The 19,331-nt window shown below is 40.2% G+C and overlaps 1 protein-coding gene across 1 annotated transcript in view; it reads left to right on the top strand.

The window, feature by feature from the left end:
- The window catches only part of NWD1 (NACHT and WD repeat domain containing 1), a 78,211-nt gene extending 61,916 nt beyond the window's left edge, over positions 1-16,295 (top strand). Inside the window, 5 exon segments of the mRNA XM_027845413.1 lie at positions 1,603-1,757; positions 3,087-3,363; positions 4,069-4,619; positions 9,381-9,486; positions 15,172-16,295. Of these exon segments, the coding sequence (XP_027701214.1) occupies positions 1,603-1,757; positions 3,087-3,363; positions 4,069-4,619; positions 9,381-9,486; positions 15,172-15,467 (1,385 nt within the window). The 3' untranslated portion in view covers positions 15,468-16,295.
- Positions 16,296-19,331: the final 3,036 nt, after the last annotated feature.

The raw sequence follows: 19,331 nt of genomic DNA, 5'->3' as shown, positions 1-19,331 counted from the left end.
TTCTGAACTTGCTCCTCTCTCATGACACTGATCAGGGTCCGCAACCACTATTTACCCAGGATGCCACCTCTGAGCACAGGGCTCCTCATCTTTCTGCCCTGGATCTGTGACCCAGAATTGGGTAGTGGGTGACAAAGCTGCCTTGACAAAGTTGGCACCTTTTCTTGCAACTGCCTGAGGTTACAGTGCCCCAGTACGGGTCTGGAACTTCCTCTTGTACTTGCGCACAGCCTCTCCCCACGTTGAAGCACTTTGCTTTGGTGGCTCCTGACCAGACCCATTTCCAGTATTCACAGATCTCTCTATTTCCCTATGCTAACCTGAGCTGGAAAAATGACTCACTATGATTTATTTCTAGGATTTCCCCAGCAGGATTTATTCTGGTACATTTTCTTCCTTCCTTTTTCTTTCTTTCTTTTTCTTTCTTCCTGACTATTCTTTTAAAAAATTTGACATTAGTTATTTTTACATTCTTTTCTTTTTTAATTTTGCATTCCAAATTCTCTCCCTGCCACCACATTCCCTCCCATGCATGCCCACTGAGAAGGCAAGCAATATATCAATTATACATGTGACATGATATAAAACATTTTCATATTAGCCATATATATATTTTTTGGCTAGGCAATGGGGTTAAGTGACTTGCCCAGGCTCACACAGCTAGTAAGTGTCAGAGGCCAGATTTGAACTTAGGTCCTCCTAACTCCAAGGTTGGTGCTCTATCCCCAAGCCACCTAGCTGCGCCCCCCCTTTTTAAGTTTTTCTTTTTTTCATATTTTTAAAAAAGCAAGAAAAATAAAATGAGAAATTATACTTCAGTTTGCAGAGTTCATCAGTTCTCTCTCTGGAGGTGGAATGCTTTCTTTTTAATCGTGAATCCTTTGGAATTGTCTTAGATCATTGTATTGATCAGCACAGCCAAGTTTTTCACATTTGATGATCATTACAATACTGCTGTCACTGGGCACAGTGATCTCCTGGTTCTTCTCACTTCATTTTGCATCAGTTAATATAGTGCTTGCCATGTTTTTCTGAAACCACCCCCTTCTTCATTTTCCGTAACACAACAGTATTCCATCACAATCACATGCCATAACTTGTTCAGCTGTTTCCCAACTGATGAAGATCCTCTCAATTTCCAATTCTTTTCCACCACAAAAAAGTTGCTATAAATATTTTTATATGTATTGGTTCTTTTCCTTCTTCTCTGATCTTTTTGGGATATAGACCTATTAGTGGTATTTCTGGGTCAAAGGGTATTGCACGATTTTATAGCCCTTTGGGCATAGTTTCAAAATGTTCTACCTAGGTCCAAATGGTTGGACCAGTTCACTACTTCACCAGCGGTTCATTAGTGTATCTAGTACATTTTCTAGATCTGTTTGGAGGATTTTTGGTGGGGAACTCACTTTATTTCTTCCTCCTACCTTATCATCTTGGCTCTGCCCTTCCATAACAGGTTCTTAATAAGCATTTGATGTGATCATATTTCTAAAGCACTCTGTGAACTTTAAAGTGCAATATAAATTTTATAATAATAATAATGATAATAATTTTTACTGTTATCTTCTGAGTTGACTTGTTGAACTACTATTGTTTTAGGTTTTGGAAAATATGTTCGAGTATTTTTGGCAGATTCAAAGGGATTTCATAGATTCATGGCCACAGATCTTGAACATGAGAACACAGTGGAAGCAGCAGTTATTAGTCCTGATAACAATGTGATTGTCACTGGGTCTCTTGATGCATTCATCCAGGTAAGAGAGTAAGAATGCTTGGTACTCCAGGTTGACATTGGCTTCTCAAGGACCACAGACCAAGGACGTGGTGGGACGGTTATAAATGGCCCTGGTACATCCATCTGTGTTCTTCTAGAACCTTAGAACTGTAGAAAATTACAACTGTGAGGAAGCTTAGAGGTTGTCTTGTCTAATTTCCTCACTTTACTGATGTAAAAATGAGTCCCAGAGAGAATTCCTTGTTACATAGCAAGTCAGTAACAGAGACTAGACCCAAGTCCTATGGGGATCCTAGCTCTCAGTCTGATCTTTCTTCCTCAGTGTTAAAAAAAATACTAGAACCACTATCATCCAATCCAGAGATCTTTCAGTTATTTTATAGTAATCTAAAGTTTATAAAGTGCTCTCCTCACCAAAACAGCAGGAAATAGGTAGTATCAGTATTATTTATCCCCATTTTGTAGATAAAGAACCTGAAGCATTGAAGGAAAATCACTTGCCTAGGGTCACACAATTAGCATCAGAGCTAATGAATCCAGGCCTCCTGACTCTAAATCCATTCCTCTTTCCACAACACCATGCTGCCTCTCTGTCCTTAGCCTCCTCTATACTGCTCTGGACCAGATATGAGCCTAGTGACCTGCTACCCTTCAAGAGTCCTATTTGAGCTCAGGAAAGGGACAGGTAATAATAAGGATGGGGATGGAGCAGGGGCTCTCAGGGTGGCTTCCAGTGAGGGCTTTACTTTAGTAGTGTTTGGGTAGGGTCCAGAGTAGAAGTGCCGCACACACATGGGTGCATGTGGCCCACAGGCCTGAACTAAATTAAAATGTAATTGGGAAATATTTAACAAAATTTTAAAAAATACAATAAAACAAAAGTAATGTCAATATGTGATTTTCTAAGTCAGTATGTACCCATGGGGATCTTTATGTATGGTTTAGTGGTCCCCTTTTCTACTTGAGTTTGACATCATTGGTCTAGAGAGGCAGGGCCAGGGGAGAGAAGGGTGGGCTACTGATAGCTCCCTGAGGAGGACAAAGCAAAGCCTCACTCACCCCTAGCCCACTTTCCTGGAGGAACTCATCCCACTGATCCATATCAACCTTCACATATTCCTCCTTCTTGATGCTTTTCTCCTTCCCCTCATCCCTGATAAGAAGTCTGTGCTTGACTCATCCTCTGATCCAGGCTGATAAATGCTTTTTTCCCAGTCGTGCTCCACTAGCCCTCAGCCCCAAACTCCTCATTGACCTCCTCACATACACACAATTGAACAGCGTTCTAGTGCACAAACATTTAACAGAATATTCAATTTTGCCTACTTCCACCCTTCATTCTTCTCAGGTATGGAGTCTGTCGGAGCAGGGGACCCTTTTAGACATTTTTGATGGCATGGGAACCCCAGTGAATGTGCTGGCCTGCTGTGGACACACTTTGGTTTCTGCCTCCAGGAATTCATCATCGTTCAGAGTTTGGGATCTTGCTTATACGCAGAAACATAAACTCTCATCCCCTTTTTTGGACCGCACTGGCTGCGCTGCAGTGTCTCACAATGGAAACTATGTATACTTCCCCAAAATAGGAGATAAAAACAAAATCACTGTCTGGGACTCTGTGCAAGGTTTGTAAAATGCCATATGAAAGCTTAAGTGACAGGTAAATCACAAGATCATAGGATCAGAGATTTAAAGCTGAAAGGGACCTTAGAGGTCACCCAGTATAACCTCTTCATATTATGGATGAGAAAACTGAGCACTACAGAGGGTAAATGATTTGTTCAAGGTCGCAGAGGTAGTAGGTGATAGAAACAGGATCTGAATTCAGGTCTTCTGACTCCAAGTCTCGTACTCCACTTTATGGCACCTTATATACCATAAAGCATCAAAACTAGGAGGAACCTTAGGATATAGAAGATAGCTACATACAGCTAGAAACAATCTTAAAACATAGAACACAATGTCAGGGCTGGGAGGGTCCTTAAACACAGGATGTCAGGGCTGGGAGGGTCCTTAGAATATAGAAGGTCAGGTTTCTTGCCAGAAGCTGAACTTCAGGGCAATCAAATGGCTGACTCCAGGTAATAAAAGTAAAAATAATAATGAATAATAATCACAATTAATATGTCAAATTATTCATTATATTATTTATTATTAAATAAAATTTAAATAATTTAATTAGTAATAACTATAAATAATTAATAGCAGAGCCAGGACTAGAACTCAGGTCTCTTGATTTTCAGTCTAGCACTCTTTCCATCAAACCACTTTACCTCTCATTTGAGTGGAAAACAAAGCTGTTCTTAATGCAAAGACTGTCTTTATTTCAGGGGAAGATCATGATATCTTAGATGCTTCAAATGAAGTGCAGTGCTTGGAAGTTGCTGAGCAGATGAAGTTGCTCTTTGCTGGGCTGATCTCAGGGACAGTCCTAGTGTTTCCCCTGAACTCCAGGCAGGATGTAATATGCATCCCACCCCCAGAAGCTAAGAAACCTGTCAAATGCATGGCCCTGAGCAGAGGGGAAGAGCGGCTGGTCATTGCATATGACAACATAGTGCTGGTGATGGACATTAGGCCAGAAGATCCCTGCCCAGTAATTGATGGACCTACATACACATTTTACACTCAGCTTCCTGCTACGATATCCAGTATAGCTGTTCTCACCGACTACCGGGTAGTCTATGGCATGACCAATGGAGAAGTGTTTATTTATGAGTGTGTGAAGTCCAAAGTTTTCCCGTTAGAAGCCCCCCAGGGCAAAGTTACTTGTTTAGAAGTCAGCCACAAAGAGCAATGGGCAGTGAGCAGTTCTCAGGAGTCACTGCTGTACCTTTGGGACCTAGAGCTCTGCAAATGGAAACACACACTGACCTTTGAGGTAGGCCTTCATTCTTACACGTAGAGAACGTAAGAATCCTGTTAATCAAAAGTATAAGAGGTAATGATGGTGGTAGTAATAAGAGTAGCTGCTCACATTTCTATGTTGCTTTAAGTTTTTCAAAGCACTTTGCTCAAAATTCTCACAAAATAGTAGTGTAAATACTATTTCCCCTGCTACATAGATAGGAGATTAAATGACTTTTTAAAACATTGATTTGTTGACACATTGAAACTATGCAACTATTTACTGTCAGGGTCCCTCAAACTCTGAAAAGGTCAGTTATTATTCAGTTGTTTTCAGTTGTGTCTGACTCTTCATGGCCCCATTTGGGGTTTTCTTGGCAGAGATACTGGAGTGGTTTGCCATTTCCTTCTCCAGCTCATTTTACAGTTGAGGAAACTGGGGCAAAGAGGGTGAAGTGACTTGCCTAGGGTCACACAGCTACTAAGTGTCTGAGGCCAGATTTGAACTCAGGAAGATGATCTTCCTTCTTCCTTTTTCCAGGACTTGTACTTTATCCATTTAGCTACCCTCCGGAAAGGGTCACTGTGAGGGACTGTCTGATGTTGGCAGCTACCAGGTTGGGTACTGTGGCAAGGGTAGGGTAAGATCTGGGTATTTTGGAAGTTGAGGCAGGGACTGTGGTAGGCAGAGTCGTGTGTACTGGGATGGGCTGGATACGGAGAAGCCCTGAGGCAATTGGGCAGTGCTATGAGATAAGCTGGGTGCAAGGAAGTAGCTGAGCCTGAGCTCCTGAGGCAAGGGGCGGTGCCACGTGGGAGTGGGATGGCAGAGGACTGAGTTCCTTCTGCTTAGTCCCCTCCCTATATGCAACGTCATCCCCAGATGCCTCTTGTGACCTTCCTGACTTCCGGGTCCCTTTGTGCAGCACTGACCCAGTCCCCTCCTGAGTCTGACTTCCTAGGTCACGTACTCTTGTCCATGCGTCAATCCCAGATGCCTCCTTCCTGTATCCAATCCTGGCCTCCTACGTCACTCCCTCCCCCTTGGTGTGCTAAACTCAGACAGCCCCTTCCGGTATCTGACCCTACAATCATTGGCTAGTAGCGGGCTGGGGAGGAGGGGCTAAGTAGGTACTTAGGAACAAGCGTGGTCAGAACACACGTGCGCTCTCCCCTGGCTCCTGCCCTGTTGCTCTGGCCTTGCTGCTTGGGCTTGCTATGATGGTTTGCTGTGTTGGCCTCTGAATAAAGCTCTGGTGTTGGTGCCTCCCGATGGCTCGTCTCTGTGTGGTGATCCAGCTCAGAACCGAAGACCCAGGTGTGGGTAAGACTCTGGTGGTGTACTTCTTTTAAGAGAAGTGGGTACTGGTGCATGACTGGCAGAGGGTCGGCGTGCGGCCCGTATAGGTCACAAAATCACATAATCTCAGAGCTGAGAAGGACCTCAGAAATCATCTAGTCCAACTGGTATAATCTTTATCTTCCTTCAAGGCTCCTCGTAGTTTTCACTTTCTCTGTGATTTTTCTATTTAGCTGTATAGATGCTGCATCCTCTAAATAGAAAGTGAGCTGTTTGGGCGTGGGCACTATTTAGTGTTTGTCTTTATGCCTCCAGACTCTAGCACAGTGCTTTGCACACAGTACACACTTAAAAGTTTTTTACTTTAATTGAATTGATCAAGGATCCTCTCTAAACCCCAAACAACAAGGGTAATCATCATCTAGCCTTTTTTTCTTCAAAGACCCCTTCTGAAAATTATTGCACTACAGCCTGAGGCAGGCCATTCTACCTTTTGTATAGCAGTAATTATTTGGAAGTTTTCCCCTACACCAACCCTGTCTGCCTCCATAATTTCTTCCCATGGCTCCTAGTTTTGCCATCTGCATTCTAGGAGAACAAGTTTAAAGCCTTTTCCATATCAAAGCCCTTGAATATAGCTATCATATCCCTACTATATTTTCTCTCCCCAGGGTAAATATCCCTAGTTTTTTTTTTTCCAGGTGATCCTCATGATATGATATGATCTCATTACATGATATGATCTTCATCATCTTGGCTGATCTCCTCTGTATGTTCTCCAGCTTATCAATGTTCCCCCTATATTGCGTCTCCCAGAATTGAATAGAATACTTCAGATGTGATTTGACTAGGGCACAGGATAGCAAGACTATCAATTCCCTCTTTTTGGAAACTATGATTCTTTTAACATTGCCTAAGGTATGATTAGCTCTTTTTGGCAGCCATATCACACTAGTGACTCATAAAGAATTTGTAGTCCACTAAGACTGCCAAATCTTTTTCAGATGAACTTCTCTCTAGCCACACTCACTAATCTTTTACTTTTGAAATTGATTTTTGTGTTTAACCATGATACTTTACATGTATCTCTTACTAAATTTCATCTTATTATATTTGGCCCAATATTTTAGCCTTCTGGATTCTGATTCTGCCATTCAATGTGTTAGTTATATTACCCACTTATGTGCTATTTGCAAATTTAATAAGCGTACCATCTATATCTTTGTCCAGGTCATTGATTAAAAAAAAAAAACCAAACCACAGGACCAAGCATAGATCCTTGGGACAATCCACCAGAGACTTCCTTCTAAAATAACACCAAATCTTTAATGACTTCTTGGGTCTGACTTTAACCAGTTCTGAATAATAACTGTAGTATTGTATAGCCCACATCTTTTTACTCTTTTTTTTAAGAGCAGCATAAGAGATTTTGTCAAATGCTTTACTAAAATCTTGAAACTTTAGTTATCCAGTCAAAATTAGAAATGAGGTTAGTTTGGTATAACTTGTTCTTGATGAGTCATACTAATTCTTTAGTATTATTCCTTCCATGTAACCATACCTTTTAATAATATATTTTGCCAGGAATCAAGCTCACTGGCCCATAGTTTGCAGATTTTATTCTTTTCTCATTTATGAAAATTGAGATAACATTTCTTCTTACCAGTCAATGTGGCACATCTTCTGTCCTTTCAAAGATCAAAAACAATAGAATGGCAATAAAATTCCAGTTCTTTCAGTACTTTGAAATTTAGTTAATCTGGACGTGGTGACTTGAAGTCATTAAGGTGTTCTCTTACTATTAGTACTTTTATTGGCTTTCAACTCTGTACCATCCAACTCTGACCCAGACATACTTGAAAGAATAATGAAGGTCAAGATAGTGGTTATTGCTAACCTTGTGATACCGTCATTATCATTATAGTTCTTTGTGCTTATGATCATACCATCATGGACAGATTACAGCATGGCCTGGTCCACAAGACTTATCCCTAAGACAAAACCATAGGAGAACACAGAGAAAACCACTAAAGTTGACTTAAAGTGCTCTGTCAGACAGCAGACTGAGCTATTGCTCTCCCCTCTCCTTTAAGGGTAATCAGATTCATTACTAGCAATTTTGGTGCCCAGAGAAATGGAAAAACATCCTCAAATCAATTTTAAAGACAAATTCAGTTGGAGAACAAAGAAGGATGGAGCTCACTTAGGGTTGAGCCACCTAGAGTGGAGGCATAAGGAAGCTGATAAGGATTGAAAGTTGTATTTTTATTTTGTTAAAGGACTGTAATTTTTGTCAGAGATTTCTATAGTTTGGTCCCTGGGGCAAAGTCCTGACCATCTTACTCATTACAGCTCATTGAGCACTGCAACTGCGGTATGCCAGACCAGCCTAGGTGAACCATCCCAGAGGATTTGGCTCTCCCTGGTATTTTCTGCTGCCAGCAGGTAGTTTTTAGAATGAGAGAGAGGTAGTGTACTCATTAGTACTACTGTTAGCAACAGTAGCTTTCTGGCTCCCATGTCTCAACAGCCTTGCTTCCCTGCCTCTGGTAACACTTAAGAAGTGATACAGATTTAGAGTAATTATACTGTAGTGAACTTAGAGTATAATATATATCCACATCTGTAAAAAAAAAAAAAAAAGACTGAAGAACAAAGGGGGATGCTACTAGTCCTTCACCTACGTTTATTGGCTTGAAAAATATGCTATTTACTTAACCCAAAATGTCCCTGAGTCTCTTAAACACCTTGCAGTCTATGAGGAGTGGGGAACCTGTAGCCTTGAGGCCAGTTCCCCACCCCTGGAAGTCAATCATTATGTATTCAAGTAATGACCACTATGTATTTGGGACGCGAGGTGGCACCATAGTGCAGGAGTGCTGGGCCTGGAGGAAGGCTTATCTTCCTGAGTTCAAATCTGACCTCAGACGCTAGCTGAGTGAACCTGAGCAAGTAACTTATCCCTGTTTGTCTCAGTTTCCTCATCTGTAAAATGAGCTGGAGAAGGAAATGGCAAACCACTGTAGTATCTTTGCCAAAAGCAGTCGTGAAGAATCAGACACGACTGAAAACAATTGAACAACAACACTGCATCTAAAAGTGTGCTATAATATCCCACAGACAGATAGAAGGGTCTCTTCCCTTGAGAGGCAACATGGTCAATGGAAGGAGCACTGGAGGCCTAGGTTAGAATTCTAATGTTAACCAAATATCTGACCTTTGGCAAGTCACCCGGCCTTTCTGTGACTTAACTTCTTTATTTGTAAAATGGGAAAATAATAGTGGTACAATCTTAGGATTGTTGTGAGAAGTTTTTGTTAACCTTAGAGTGTTGCAGAAACAAGAACTATTCTTCTCAGTGGGACTGAGTGCTCCCTCCAAACTTTGCCATGACTGTGTCACTGTTTAAATGATTCCGGGCTGGATTTCTAGTTATCATTTTCATTTTGGTTTATTTTAAGGCATAATCAAAATTTCATTGTTCATTTTTACCAGAGTGCTTTCTACCAAGGAATTCAATGTGTCTGTTTTTCCAACGATGATAAGTATGTGTACAGTGGGTTAAAGGATCAGTCCATTCTAGTCTGGAATGTTTCTGATGGTGAGTTATATCATGTATTTTAAAAATATTTTTAAAAGTTTTATACCACACTTATTTCCAAACATAGCCCTCTCCCTCCCCTTGCCCCGCCCCCTGCCGAAAGTCTTCCTTCTTAACAAAGATTTAAAAGGAAAAAAGTTCAGCAAAACCACCCAACACATCAAGCAAATCTGACAGCCTATGCAACATTTCATACCCATGATCCCTCACCCCTTCAATAGGAAGGAGGTGAATTTTCTCCTCCCTTTTCCAGGGCCAAGTTTGATCATTAGAATTATAAAGCATTTGGTTTAATTTTATTTATTGTTTCCATTGTTGTGGTCATTATATATTTTCCTGGTTCTACTTGCTTTGCATCATTATGTGAATGTCTTCCCGTATTCCTCATGTTTGCTGTTTCATCTGGTACAATAATATTCCATTGCATTTATATACCACAATTTATTTAGCTATTCCCTAATCAAGGGACACCAGTTTTATTTCCACTTCTTTGCTACAAATAGGATCTTTCTGCCTTTGATCTCTTTGGGGGATATGCCTAAGAGTGGAATCTCTGAGTGAAGAATGATTTTACTTTTAAAGCAAATAGATCCAGATGACTAAATATCATGAAACAGCTGGGTGACACAGTGACTAGAACACTGGCCTGGAGTCAGGAAGATCTGAGTTCAAATTTAGTCCCCTACTTACTAGCTGTGGGACCCTGGGCAAGTTGATTAACTGCTATTTGCCTCAGCTTCCTTATCTATAAAATGAGGATAATAATAGTACCTACTTCCCAGGGTAGTTGTGAGGATCAATTAGATTAATTAGATAACAATTATAAAGTGTTTAGCACAGTGCCTGTCACAAAGTAAGAGCTATATAAATGTTGGCTGTTATTACTAGCTGTGTGACCCTAGGCACTTAAACTCTTTGTGCCTCAGTTTCTTTATCTGTGAAAATAGGGATAATAACAGCACCTATTTCATAGGGTTGTTGTGAAGATCAAATAAGATAATATACGTAAAGCTCTTTGTAAACCCTAAAGTGCTATATAAATGCTAGCTATTATTACTACTAAGTGTAGATAGAAAATATACTTAGCTAAATATAGCAACTTCTCGACAATGCATCTGAGAAGAAGAAATTAAGTGGAGATATAATATGTGTCTTTCACTAAAGTCCTGCTCTGATCCCTCATATTTCAGTAGAGGTGACCTTATATTTAGGTCCTAGGCCAAGGCAATGCAGATCCTTGCCAAATTAGAAAGACTTTGAGGCTATGTCTGGCAATTGGCCTATATGTCTGATGGTTGCCCAAGTTTGGAAAGGCTCACACCTGGAAGGATGGATGCTACCAAGTGGTGCTTTTGATCACAGCAACTCATGAAGATAGTCTACTAAGGCATGTAGTGGTTACATTCTATGTTGGTGGAGGGCATACTCATACCAAAGAAATCACAGATCTTTTGAAGAACCCACATACAGATTGGATATCTAAGACTCCCAAATAAATTTCTTTCTTTTCTCAACCTCTAGAATTGTCTCCCAGTGAAAAACATTTTAACAAAGGTATCACTGCTTCAACCACTCTGTAGACCCTAAGATATAAACATTTTATTAATGATAATAGCTAAGATTTATATAGTGATTTAAAATTTGTAAAGATATATATATATATATATGTATATATATATATATATATAAAATCTTGGACAGTTAGGTTGTGCAGTAGATAGAGCACTGGGCCTGGAGTCTGGAAGATCTGAGTTCAAAACTGGCCTTAGACATTTACTAGCTGTGTGACCCTGGGCAAGTCACTTAACCCTGGTCTCAGTTCCTCATCTGTAAAATGGGGACACAATGGAGGAGGAAATGGCAAGCCACTCCAGTATCTTTGCCAAGAGAATCCCAGTTGGACACGACTGAACCACTGAACAACAAGATCAATACAAAATCTTATTTAATCATCAGTGCTATGAGGTACACTCATTTTACAGGTGAGGAAATTGATACTGACAAAGGTTAAATAATTTGCCCAGGGTCATAAAGCTTATAAGTACCTGGGAAAGGATCAAACTCTGTTATTCCTTGCTTTCAAGTCCTGCAGGCTCTCTACTACACTATCTAGCTACAGGAGGAGTAAGGGAGACAATTCTTCTGCTACTATCCCTCCACAACTTTTTCTCTTTTGAGACCTATGCAATCCACTTGTCCTATCTTCTTCCCATTATTGTTGCTGCCACCTCTAGGTCATTCAACTTTTTCAATGAGTTTAGTACTGACCTAGGCACTATGAGAAGGAGAAGCTGAAATTAGCCTTGGGAGAAAACCACTAATCAGACTTCTATAAATGCAGCCTAAGATCACAAGAGCCCTCTTGGTTATGATGACCTGCTGTGGGCTCATATTAAGCTTCTAGTCCACTGACACCCCCAGAATTCTTCATATGAACTGTTTTCTAAACATGTCTCTACTATTCTGTACATGCGAAGCTGATTGGTTTAACCCAAGTGCAAGACTGTTTGTTGTATTAAATTTCATCATTCTAGCCGAACTAGCCCATTAGCTATCTCCACACTGAAACATGCTGTCTCTTATTTCTGTGCCTTTATAAATGCTATCCCCTCACTTTTCCCTTCATACAATGGCCTCCTCATTTTTGCTTCTTGAAATCCTTAGCTTCCTTTAAGGTTTAGTTCAGGAATCAGCTCCTACATAGAATCCTTGCAGGATCCACCCTGATGTTACCATTTCCCTATCCTTCCCTCCCCCTTTCCTACTCAGAAAACTCCAGTGGCTTCCTATTGCCTCCAGGAACAAATGCAAAATGCTGTTTGGAGTTCAAAGCCTTCATAATCTAGCTCCCTCCCTTTCAAGTCTTTTTATACCTTACTTCCCAGCACGTATTCTTTGATCCAGTGACACTGGCCTCCTAGCTGTTCCTTGACCAAGACATTCCATCTTTTGGCTCTGAGCATTCTCTCTGGCTATCCCCCATGCTTGGAACACTTTCCCTATTCTGCTCTGACTATTGATTAACCTGGCTTCTTTGAAGTCCCCATTAAAATTCTGCCTTGCACAGGAAGCCTTCCCCAACCCCTCTTGACTATATATCCTGTATATAGCTTGCTTTGTAGATATTTGTTTGCATAGTGTCTCCCCTATTTGATTGTAAATTCTTTGAGGGCAGGGACTATTTTTTGCCTCTTTTTGTATCCTCAAAGCTTAGCACAATGACTGGCACATAGTAGATGGTTAATAAATGCTTACCAATTGATTGATTTAATCCCTTTCCCCACCATTGTTGGTGCTTTCTACAATTATTTTGTTTTTACTTATCTGTATCCATGGTGTATCCTCCTAATATAGGGTCTCTCAATCTCAAGTACATAAAATTGTTTAAAAATATTTTGATGGGGACAGTTAGGTGGCACAATGGATAGAGCACCAGCCTTGGAGTCAGGAGGACCTGAGTTCAAATCCGGTCTCAGACACATAACACTTACTAGCTGTGTGACTCTGGGCAAGTCACTTAACCCCAATTGCCTTACCAAAAAAAAAAAATTCATAACTGTATTTCAATATAATTGGTTTCCTTTGCATAATCCTATTTATTTGATTTTATGCATTTTAAAACACAATTCTGAGAAATCCATTAGCTTTACCAGACAGACTACCAAAGGGATCTATCAGACACAGGGTTAAGAACTCCTTCTGCCCTAGAAGAATGTGAACTCCTTTTTGGCAGGGACTATATTTTTGTATCTCTAGTGTCTACCATCTAGGGCAGTGCATGTTTGTTGGATGATTCTAGCCTGTTAAGTTTTGGATTCCAGTTTCATCATCCATTGTATTCTATCTCTCCCACCTTTGTGTCACCTACAATTTTGATAATTTTGTCCTAGTCTGATCTAAGCCCTCACTTAACACAGAAATTCCCACTATGACATCTTTGATAGGCAGTGTAGCTGTGCTACTAGGGTAAATGATTCTGTAAAACTGTCCTCATTTCTGCCTCCCCTCACCTTTACTTTAAAAGTAAAAAATTTGTCCCTCTTTTAATGCTAACATTTTATACTGTATCTTCAAAGAACCTTTTCCACACATGGAAAAGGCTCTTCGAACACTCGCTTATCTTAGTTCAGAGACATTAGAGGCCAGAGAAATGGTTCCACACAGGTTGCAGAGTGGGTGATTCCTGTCTTGAACTTCGATAATACCATTTCTCACTGCATTCTTGTGAGAAATATGCTTGGGAAGGTTTTATTGCAAAATGCTCAGTGCCTGTGGTTATGAGCATTGTAAATTTTAGAATGTGTTGGAATATCATGGGGGCTGAATAAATTGTGGCTACTTGGCATCGTCATGGATTTGAGCCTTAAGTCCTATTTTCTATTGTGCTCCTGTGGCAAGGAGGGAAAAGGCTTCAAGTTTGGGACCTCAATTCTTTCTCTCTCCCTGGGGCTAGTGTGAGGGAAACTCTGGGAGAATAGAGGCATGTTGGTAATATTCTCCATTTTAATAATCTTAATAACCTCCCCTTAGATATAATAAGACTATGTCAAACAGTGCTTTGCAGTTGGGAAAATAGTGTTAAATGAGATCTGGTGAGAGGATTCACAAATCCTTCACCATCAATCCCCTGAACAAATGGTTCGTTCAGTAGAGTATTGAGCTATAATAACTGTTCATTCATTCAACAAACATTTATTGAGTGCCTACTATGACCATATTTGAATTTCTGTATGATACAAATTGGACAAGTTTTTCAAAACATGATATGTACCTGGCCTTGTGTAAATCCTTCCTCTTTACTGGACTTCAGTTCTCTTCTTTGAAATATGAAGAGATTGATTGGACTAGATGCTTTCTAAGATTCTTTTCCCTCTGATATTCTATGTTCTAAAGTCCTTTTACCCCTAACTTTCTATGCTTTATAATTTCATATATAACATTTCATGTGCTATGAACTCTTTCAACTTTAACACTTTATGTTATAAGATCCCTTCCAATTCTGACATCCTAGGAGTCTAAGACTTTGGAGGGTAAATAAAGTATTTGTTTTTCAAGGGGGATGTGAGGGGCATGGGCTTTACATACTTCCAGACAAAGCCTGAGGAAGTGTCCTCCAATTATTTTGCTGGGCCAGTAACAGAGCAAAGTCTAAATGACCACTTATGTATATTGTAGAAGACATTCTTATTCTAGTATGTGTTGGACCAGACAGTGCTGGGTGTCCCATCCAACAAGGAGATTCTGTGATTCTATATTAGCTTTGACATTTTAAGATTCTATAAATTTAGATCTGTGACTCTGGAGCCACAGTAATAATTATCATTAACTCAAGCCTAACATATGTGGACAATCTGTGATTTGAACACTCAGTGTGGGAAGACCTTCCATCAAAATAGATTGCTGCCATCTATGTTTTCACAGTTAAGTCCTATGCAATTGGCATAGTCCAAAAGTTAGTAAATATCAAGGGAAAGGTTTGAACCGAGGCCTTCCTGACTTTAAGCCTAGCACTGTGTCCATTACCCGTACTGCCTCGGTTACCATGTAAATCACAGCAACCAAAGAAGTTGAAGTAGAGGGCTTCCTACTTCTGTCTTGGGAGATATGCCTGGAACAGTGCTGCCTACCCAGCTCCTCTTTGTTGCTGTAATTTTCTCATCTGTTGTCTTCTGAACTTGTCCACAGGTTCCTTGTTGGCTGTTCAGTTTGTATGTGCAACAGTCAATAAAATTATTGCTACAGCTGACGGGTTTATTGCAACAACGAGACACGGCTATCTCATCCGTGAACGCTTCCACTGCCCTCAGCCATTAAGTGCCTCTTATGACCCTCTCAAGAACATAAAGGCAGCATGTACTATCAAAACCAAGAAGCAAGAAGAGATTCTAATGGTGGTAAGAAAACAGCAGAGTGACTCAGAAAGAGCAGAAGAAAAGCAAAACAGTACAAACAAGATATCTCAAGTCTGTGTGGTCATATGACAGAAGATGAGATATTACAAAGAGAATTCAGAGGGCAATCCCATCACTCCATTTAGGACTGCCCTTTGTTTTTCACATCATTCTTTCCTCATATGCATTTCAGTTCAGACCTGCCACTAGGATATCGTTATTGGACTTTTTTCTTAATTTATTTACTAAACAAATATTTATTAAGCACGTACTACATACAAGGCTCTGTGTCTAGAGTTGGCAACACAAAGGTAAAATAACTTCCACATAGTCACCATAGGAGATAGGGCTAGAATTGTAGGATTTTGAAGCTGGAAAAGGCCTTATTAGTCATCTAGTTCTTATCCCTTTACTTTACAGATGGGGAAACTGAGGCCCAGACAGTAGCAGTGACTTGCCCAAGGTCACACTGGTAGTAAGCGGCAGAACTGGGATTTGAACTGAGGTATCCTGACTAAATCCAGTACACCATCCTAGTAAGGAGTCTACCCTAACCAGCACTGATTAATTTGGACACTACTTTCCCAAGCCTGCCTGAAATCTATCTAACCTTGAGTTAAAACAAGAAGTCATTTTATCATCCTTTCCCCCTTCCTCCAACCATGAACCCTTTGCTAGTTATCACTTTTGGAAACGCATGTTTTTCAGACAGCAGGATTTCTGAGCCAGGCCGAACAAGCTGCTACAGTATTTTCCTGCTTTCACACCATCTGCTGCTGTGGGGCTGAACAGTGAAACACTAGAAACCCAGCCTCCATTTCTATGTATGGCCTTTCAAAAAAATCCCTACTTGTTTCCAAGGATTAGTGCTAAGGGGAAGAGAACCCAGAGCTTAGAGGTGCTTCCCTCATGATTCTAGAGACCACATTTAAAAAAAAAAATTTTTATTTTTAGGCAATTGGGGTTAAGTGACTTGCCCAGGGTCACACAGCTAGTACATATCAAGTGTTTGGTCTGAGGCCGCATTTGAACTCAGGTCCTCCTGACTTCAGGGTCGGTGCTCTATCCACTGCGCCACTTAGCTGCCCCACTAGAGACCACATTTTAACATAAATGTGCCTAGTCTTACTCCAGCAAATTTCATTAGTATTAAATAATGAGTAGAGTCTCATTGGTTACATGCTTCACCAAGAGGTAAAAATAATAGAAATTGGGTCATCAAAAAGGAATACATTCCATAAGCTTTTAGAATCACATAGGTTAACTTAACACTGTGTCATTTTAAAGCTTAAAATAAATATTTTGGAATGTGAAAAGCTTTTACATTCCCATAGTATTAACAATTCACCTCCTATATGATGCTGGCAGCAGTATTTGCCTAACAGAATTCCAAGGGTATTACTGACATGACATTTTTGTAAAATGATCTTAACCCAGAATAGTATCAAGTTAGCACCACAAAACCTAGGCCTAATATGAGGGATTCCAAATCCAAAGGGTTCAGAAGTATGAGGAGGAACACAGATCAGAAAGGAAATAAATCACTCCAATCATTGCTCCTCAGAAATTACAGTCTGGGAAGTCATAGTTTTTGAGGGAACACTTTTCTCACATTTTGTTTTCTAGTTTAACTGTCCCCTGCCTCAATTTCTTAAAACTCTGATAATTCCGGCACATGATAAGTAAACTATTAATCTATCCAAAGAGATGCTCTGGAAGTTTTTTTCTATAGAGTTTTCACAGAATTATGCATGGACCAAGAGCAGGGAGGACCCACTGAGATCCTTACTTTACCTATGAAAAACATAAGACTCAGGGGAAGGGGCTTGTCCGATGGCACACAGCAAGTCTATGGCAGAGCCAGTGCTAAGGCCCATGTCTCCAGAAGCCTAGTCTAGGGCTCCTTCCACTGCACCAACCTTCCTTCTCTGTAGAGCTTGAAAATAGAATTTGGGAAAGAAAATGTTACCAATTATGATGTTGTTTATTTTTCAAAAAAGAACACAACAAAAGATACTGGAGAAATGTATTACTCTGAAGCAGTAAAACACAAAATAAATCAAACCTATACTGGTATTACTTTCTCTGTTTCCTGTATCATGTAATGGTTATAGCTTCACCTTACCATATGACATATCTGAGTTGAAGAATTCAGAACAAGAAATAGCACTGGAGAATTTAAGAAAACTTAAGCTAAGCACTTCTGTTGTCAGGTGGAGTAGACAAAAAAAAGTATAATTTTAAGAACAATGATAATAGTTGACATTTCTCTAATTCAACAAGCAATTATTAAGCTTCTACTATGTACCAAGAACGGAGCTAGGCGTTGGGGATACAAAGACAAAAACCAAATAGTACCTTCCCTCAAGGACCTTACATTTTACTACGTGGAGGAACAGATGCTAATCTATATTCATGTTGTTCCAACTCCTACCCTCTTGTAGGCAATTCTATACAAAGTCTAAACAAAGTAATTTCCAGAGGAAATGTACTAGCGTATAGAGGGGTCAAAAAAATGCTGCGGGTAGCACCTGAACTGAGCCTTGAAAGAAGCTAGGGATTCTAATAGGTAGAAGTAAAGAGGGAATATATTCTAGGCACTGAGGACAGCCTTTGTAAAGGTACAAAGACAGAAGGTGGAACGCTGTATACATGAAATAGCAAAGCAAGCACGACAGTTTGCCTGAAAAATAGAATGCATAGAGGGGAGTAATATATAATATGCCTAGAACTATAAACTGGAGCCAGATTGTAAAGGAATTTAATTGCTAAACAGAGGAGTTTACATTTGATCCTGGAGACAACAGAGAGCTACTGGAGCTTCTTGAACATGGTAGTGACGGGGTCAGCCTGTGCTTAAAGAACATCAATTTGACCGTTTTGTGGATGGAATGGAGACTACAGGGAAGAGACTAGAGGCAGAAAGACCAATTAGGAGATGATTTTAATAGTGCAGGCAAAAGGGGATGAAGGCCTGAGCTGGGATGGTGGTCATGTGAGTGCAGAAAAGGGGACGGATGCAAAAGATGGTGTTTAGGTAGAACCAACAAAACTTGGCAACTGATTGAAATCGGGGAGTGAGAGGGAAGGGTAGAGTATGACTGAAGTTGTGAACCTGGGTAACTGGAAGGATGGTGGCCTCCTTAACTGAAATAGACAATTTAAGAATAAAGAAAGGTTCTGGGGAAAAGAAAAACGAGTCTTGTTTTGAACTTGTTGATTCTGAGATGCCTATGGCATATCCAATTGGAGATATATAATAGGTAGATGATGATGAGGGCCTGGAGCTCAGGAGAAATACTAGGGTTGTGTGTGTGTGTGTGTGTGTGTGTATATATATATGTGTATTATATATATGTATATATATGTGTAAATCCTGAAGTATATATACATATATGTAAATCCTGAAGTCATCTCTCTAGAGATGATGATCCATAGAAGAACCCATACAGAACCCACAGAAGCTAATGAGATCACTGGAAGAGAGGATGAAGTGAGAGAAAAGAAGAGGGTCCTGGAGAGACCATAATGATTAGGGGACATGACATGGATGATGACAGATAGGAAGAGAAACAAGAGAGAATGGTGTTATGAAAACCCAGGAGACAGGATTTAGGAGAGGGGCAGTGAGGCAAAGTGCTTTACATAAATTATCTCATTTGATCCCTACAACCCTGTAAGGAAGGGCTATTATTATCTCATTTAACAGATGAGGAAATCCAGGCCAAGAGTGGTTGGTTAATTGGTCCAGTAAGCTTCCGAGGCCAGATTCAAAATTAGGTCTTCTTGCTTTCAGCTCCAGCTCTTATTAATTAGGCCACATTGCTTTTCAACAAGAGCTGCTGTGACAGTTCTCAGTGAAAATCTTTCAGCATCTTAAATATCAAACATCTCACGGCCTTTCAGGATTTAAGGCATTATATACAAGGGCTAAATAATGATAAGATATGACCT

This window comes from Vombatus ursinus, unplaced genomic scaffold, assembly GCF_900497805.2.
Source record: "Vombatus ursinus unplaced genomic scaffold, bare-nosed wombat genome assembly UNPS02014961.1, whole genome shotgun sequence".
Taxonomy (NCBI): Eukaryota; Metazoa; Chordata; class Mammalia; order Diprotodontia; family Vombatidae; genus Vombatus; species Vombatus ursinus.
The sequence above is the reverse complement of the archived record's forward strand: the minus strand, read 5'-3'. Positions and strand labels throughout refer to the sequence as shown.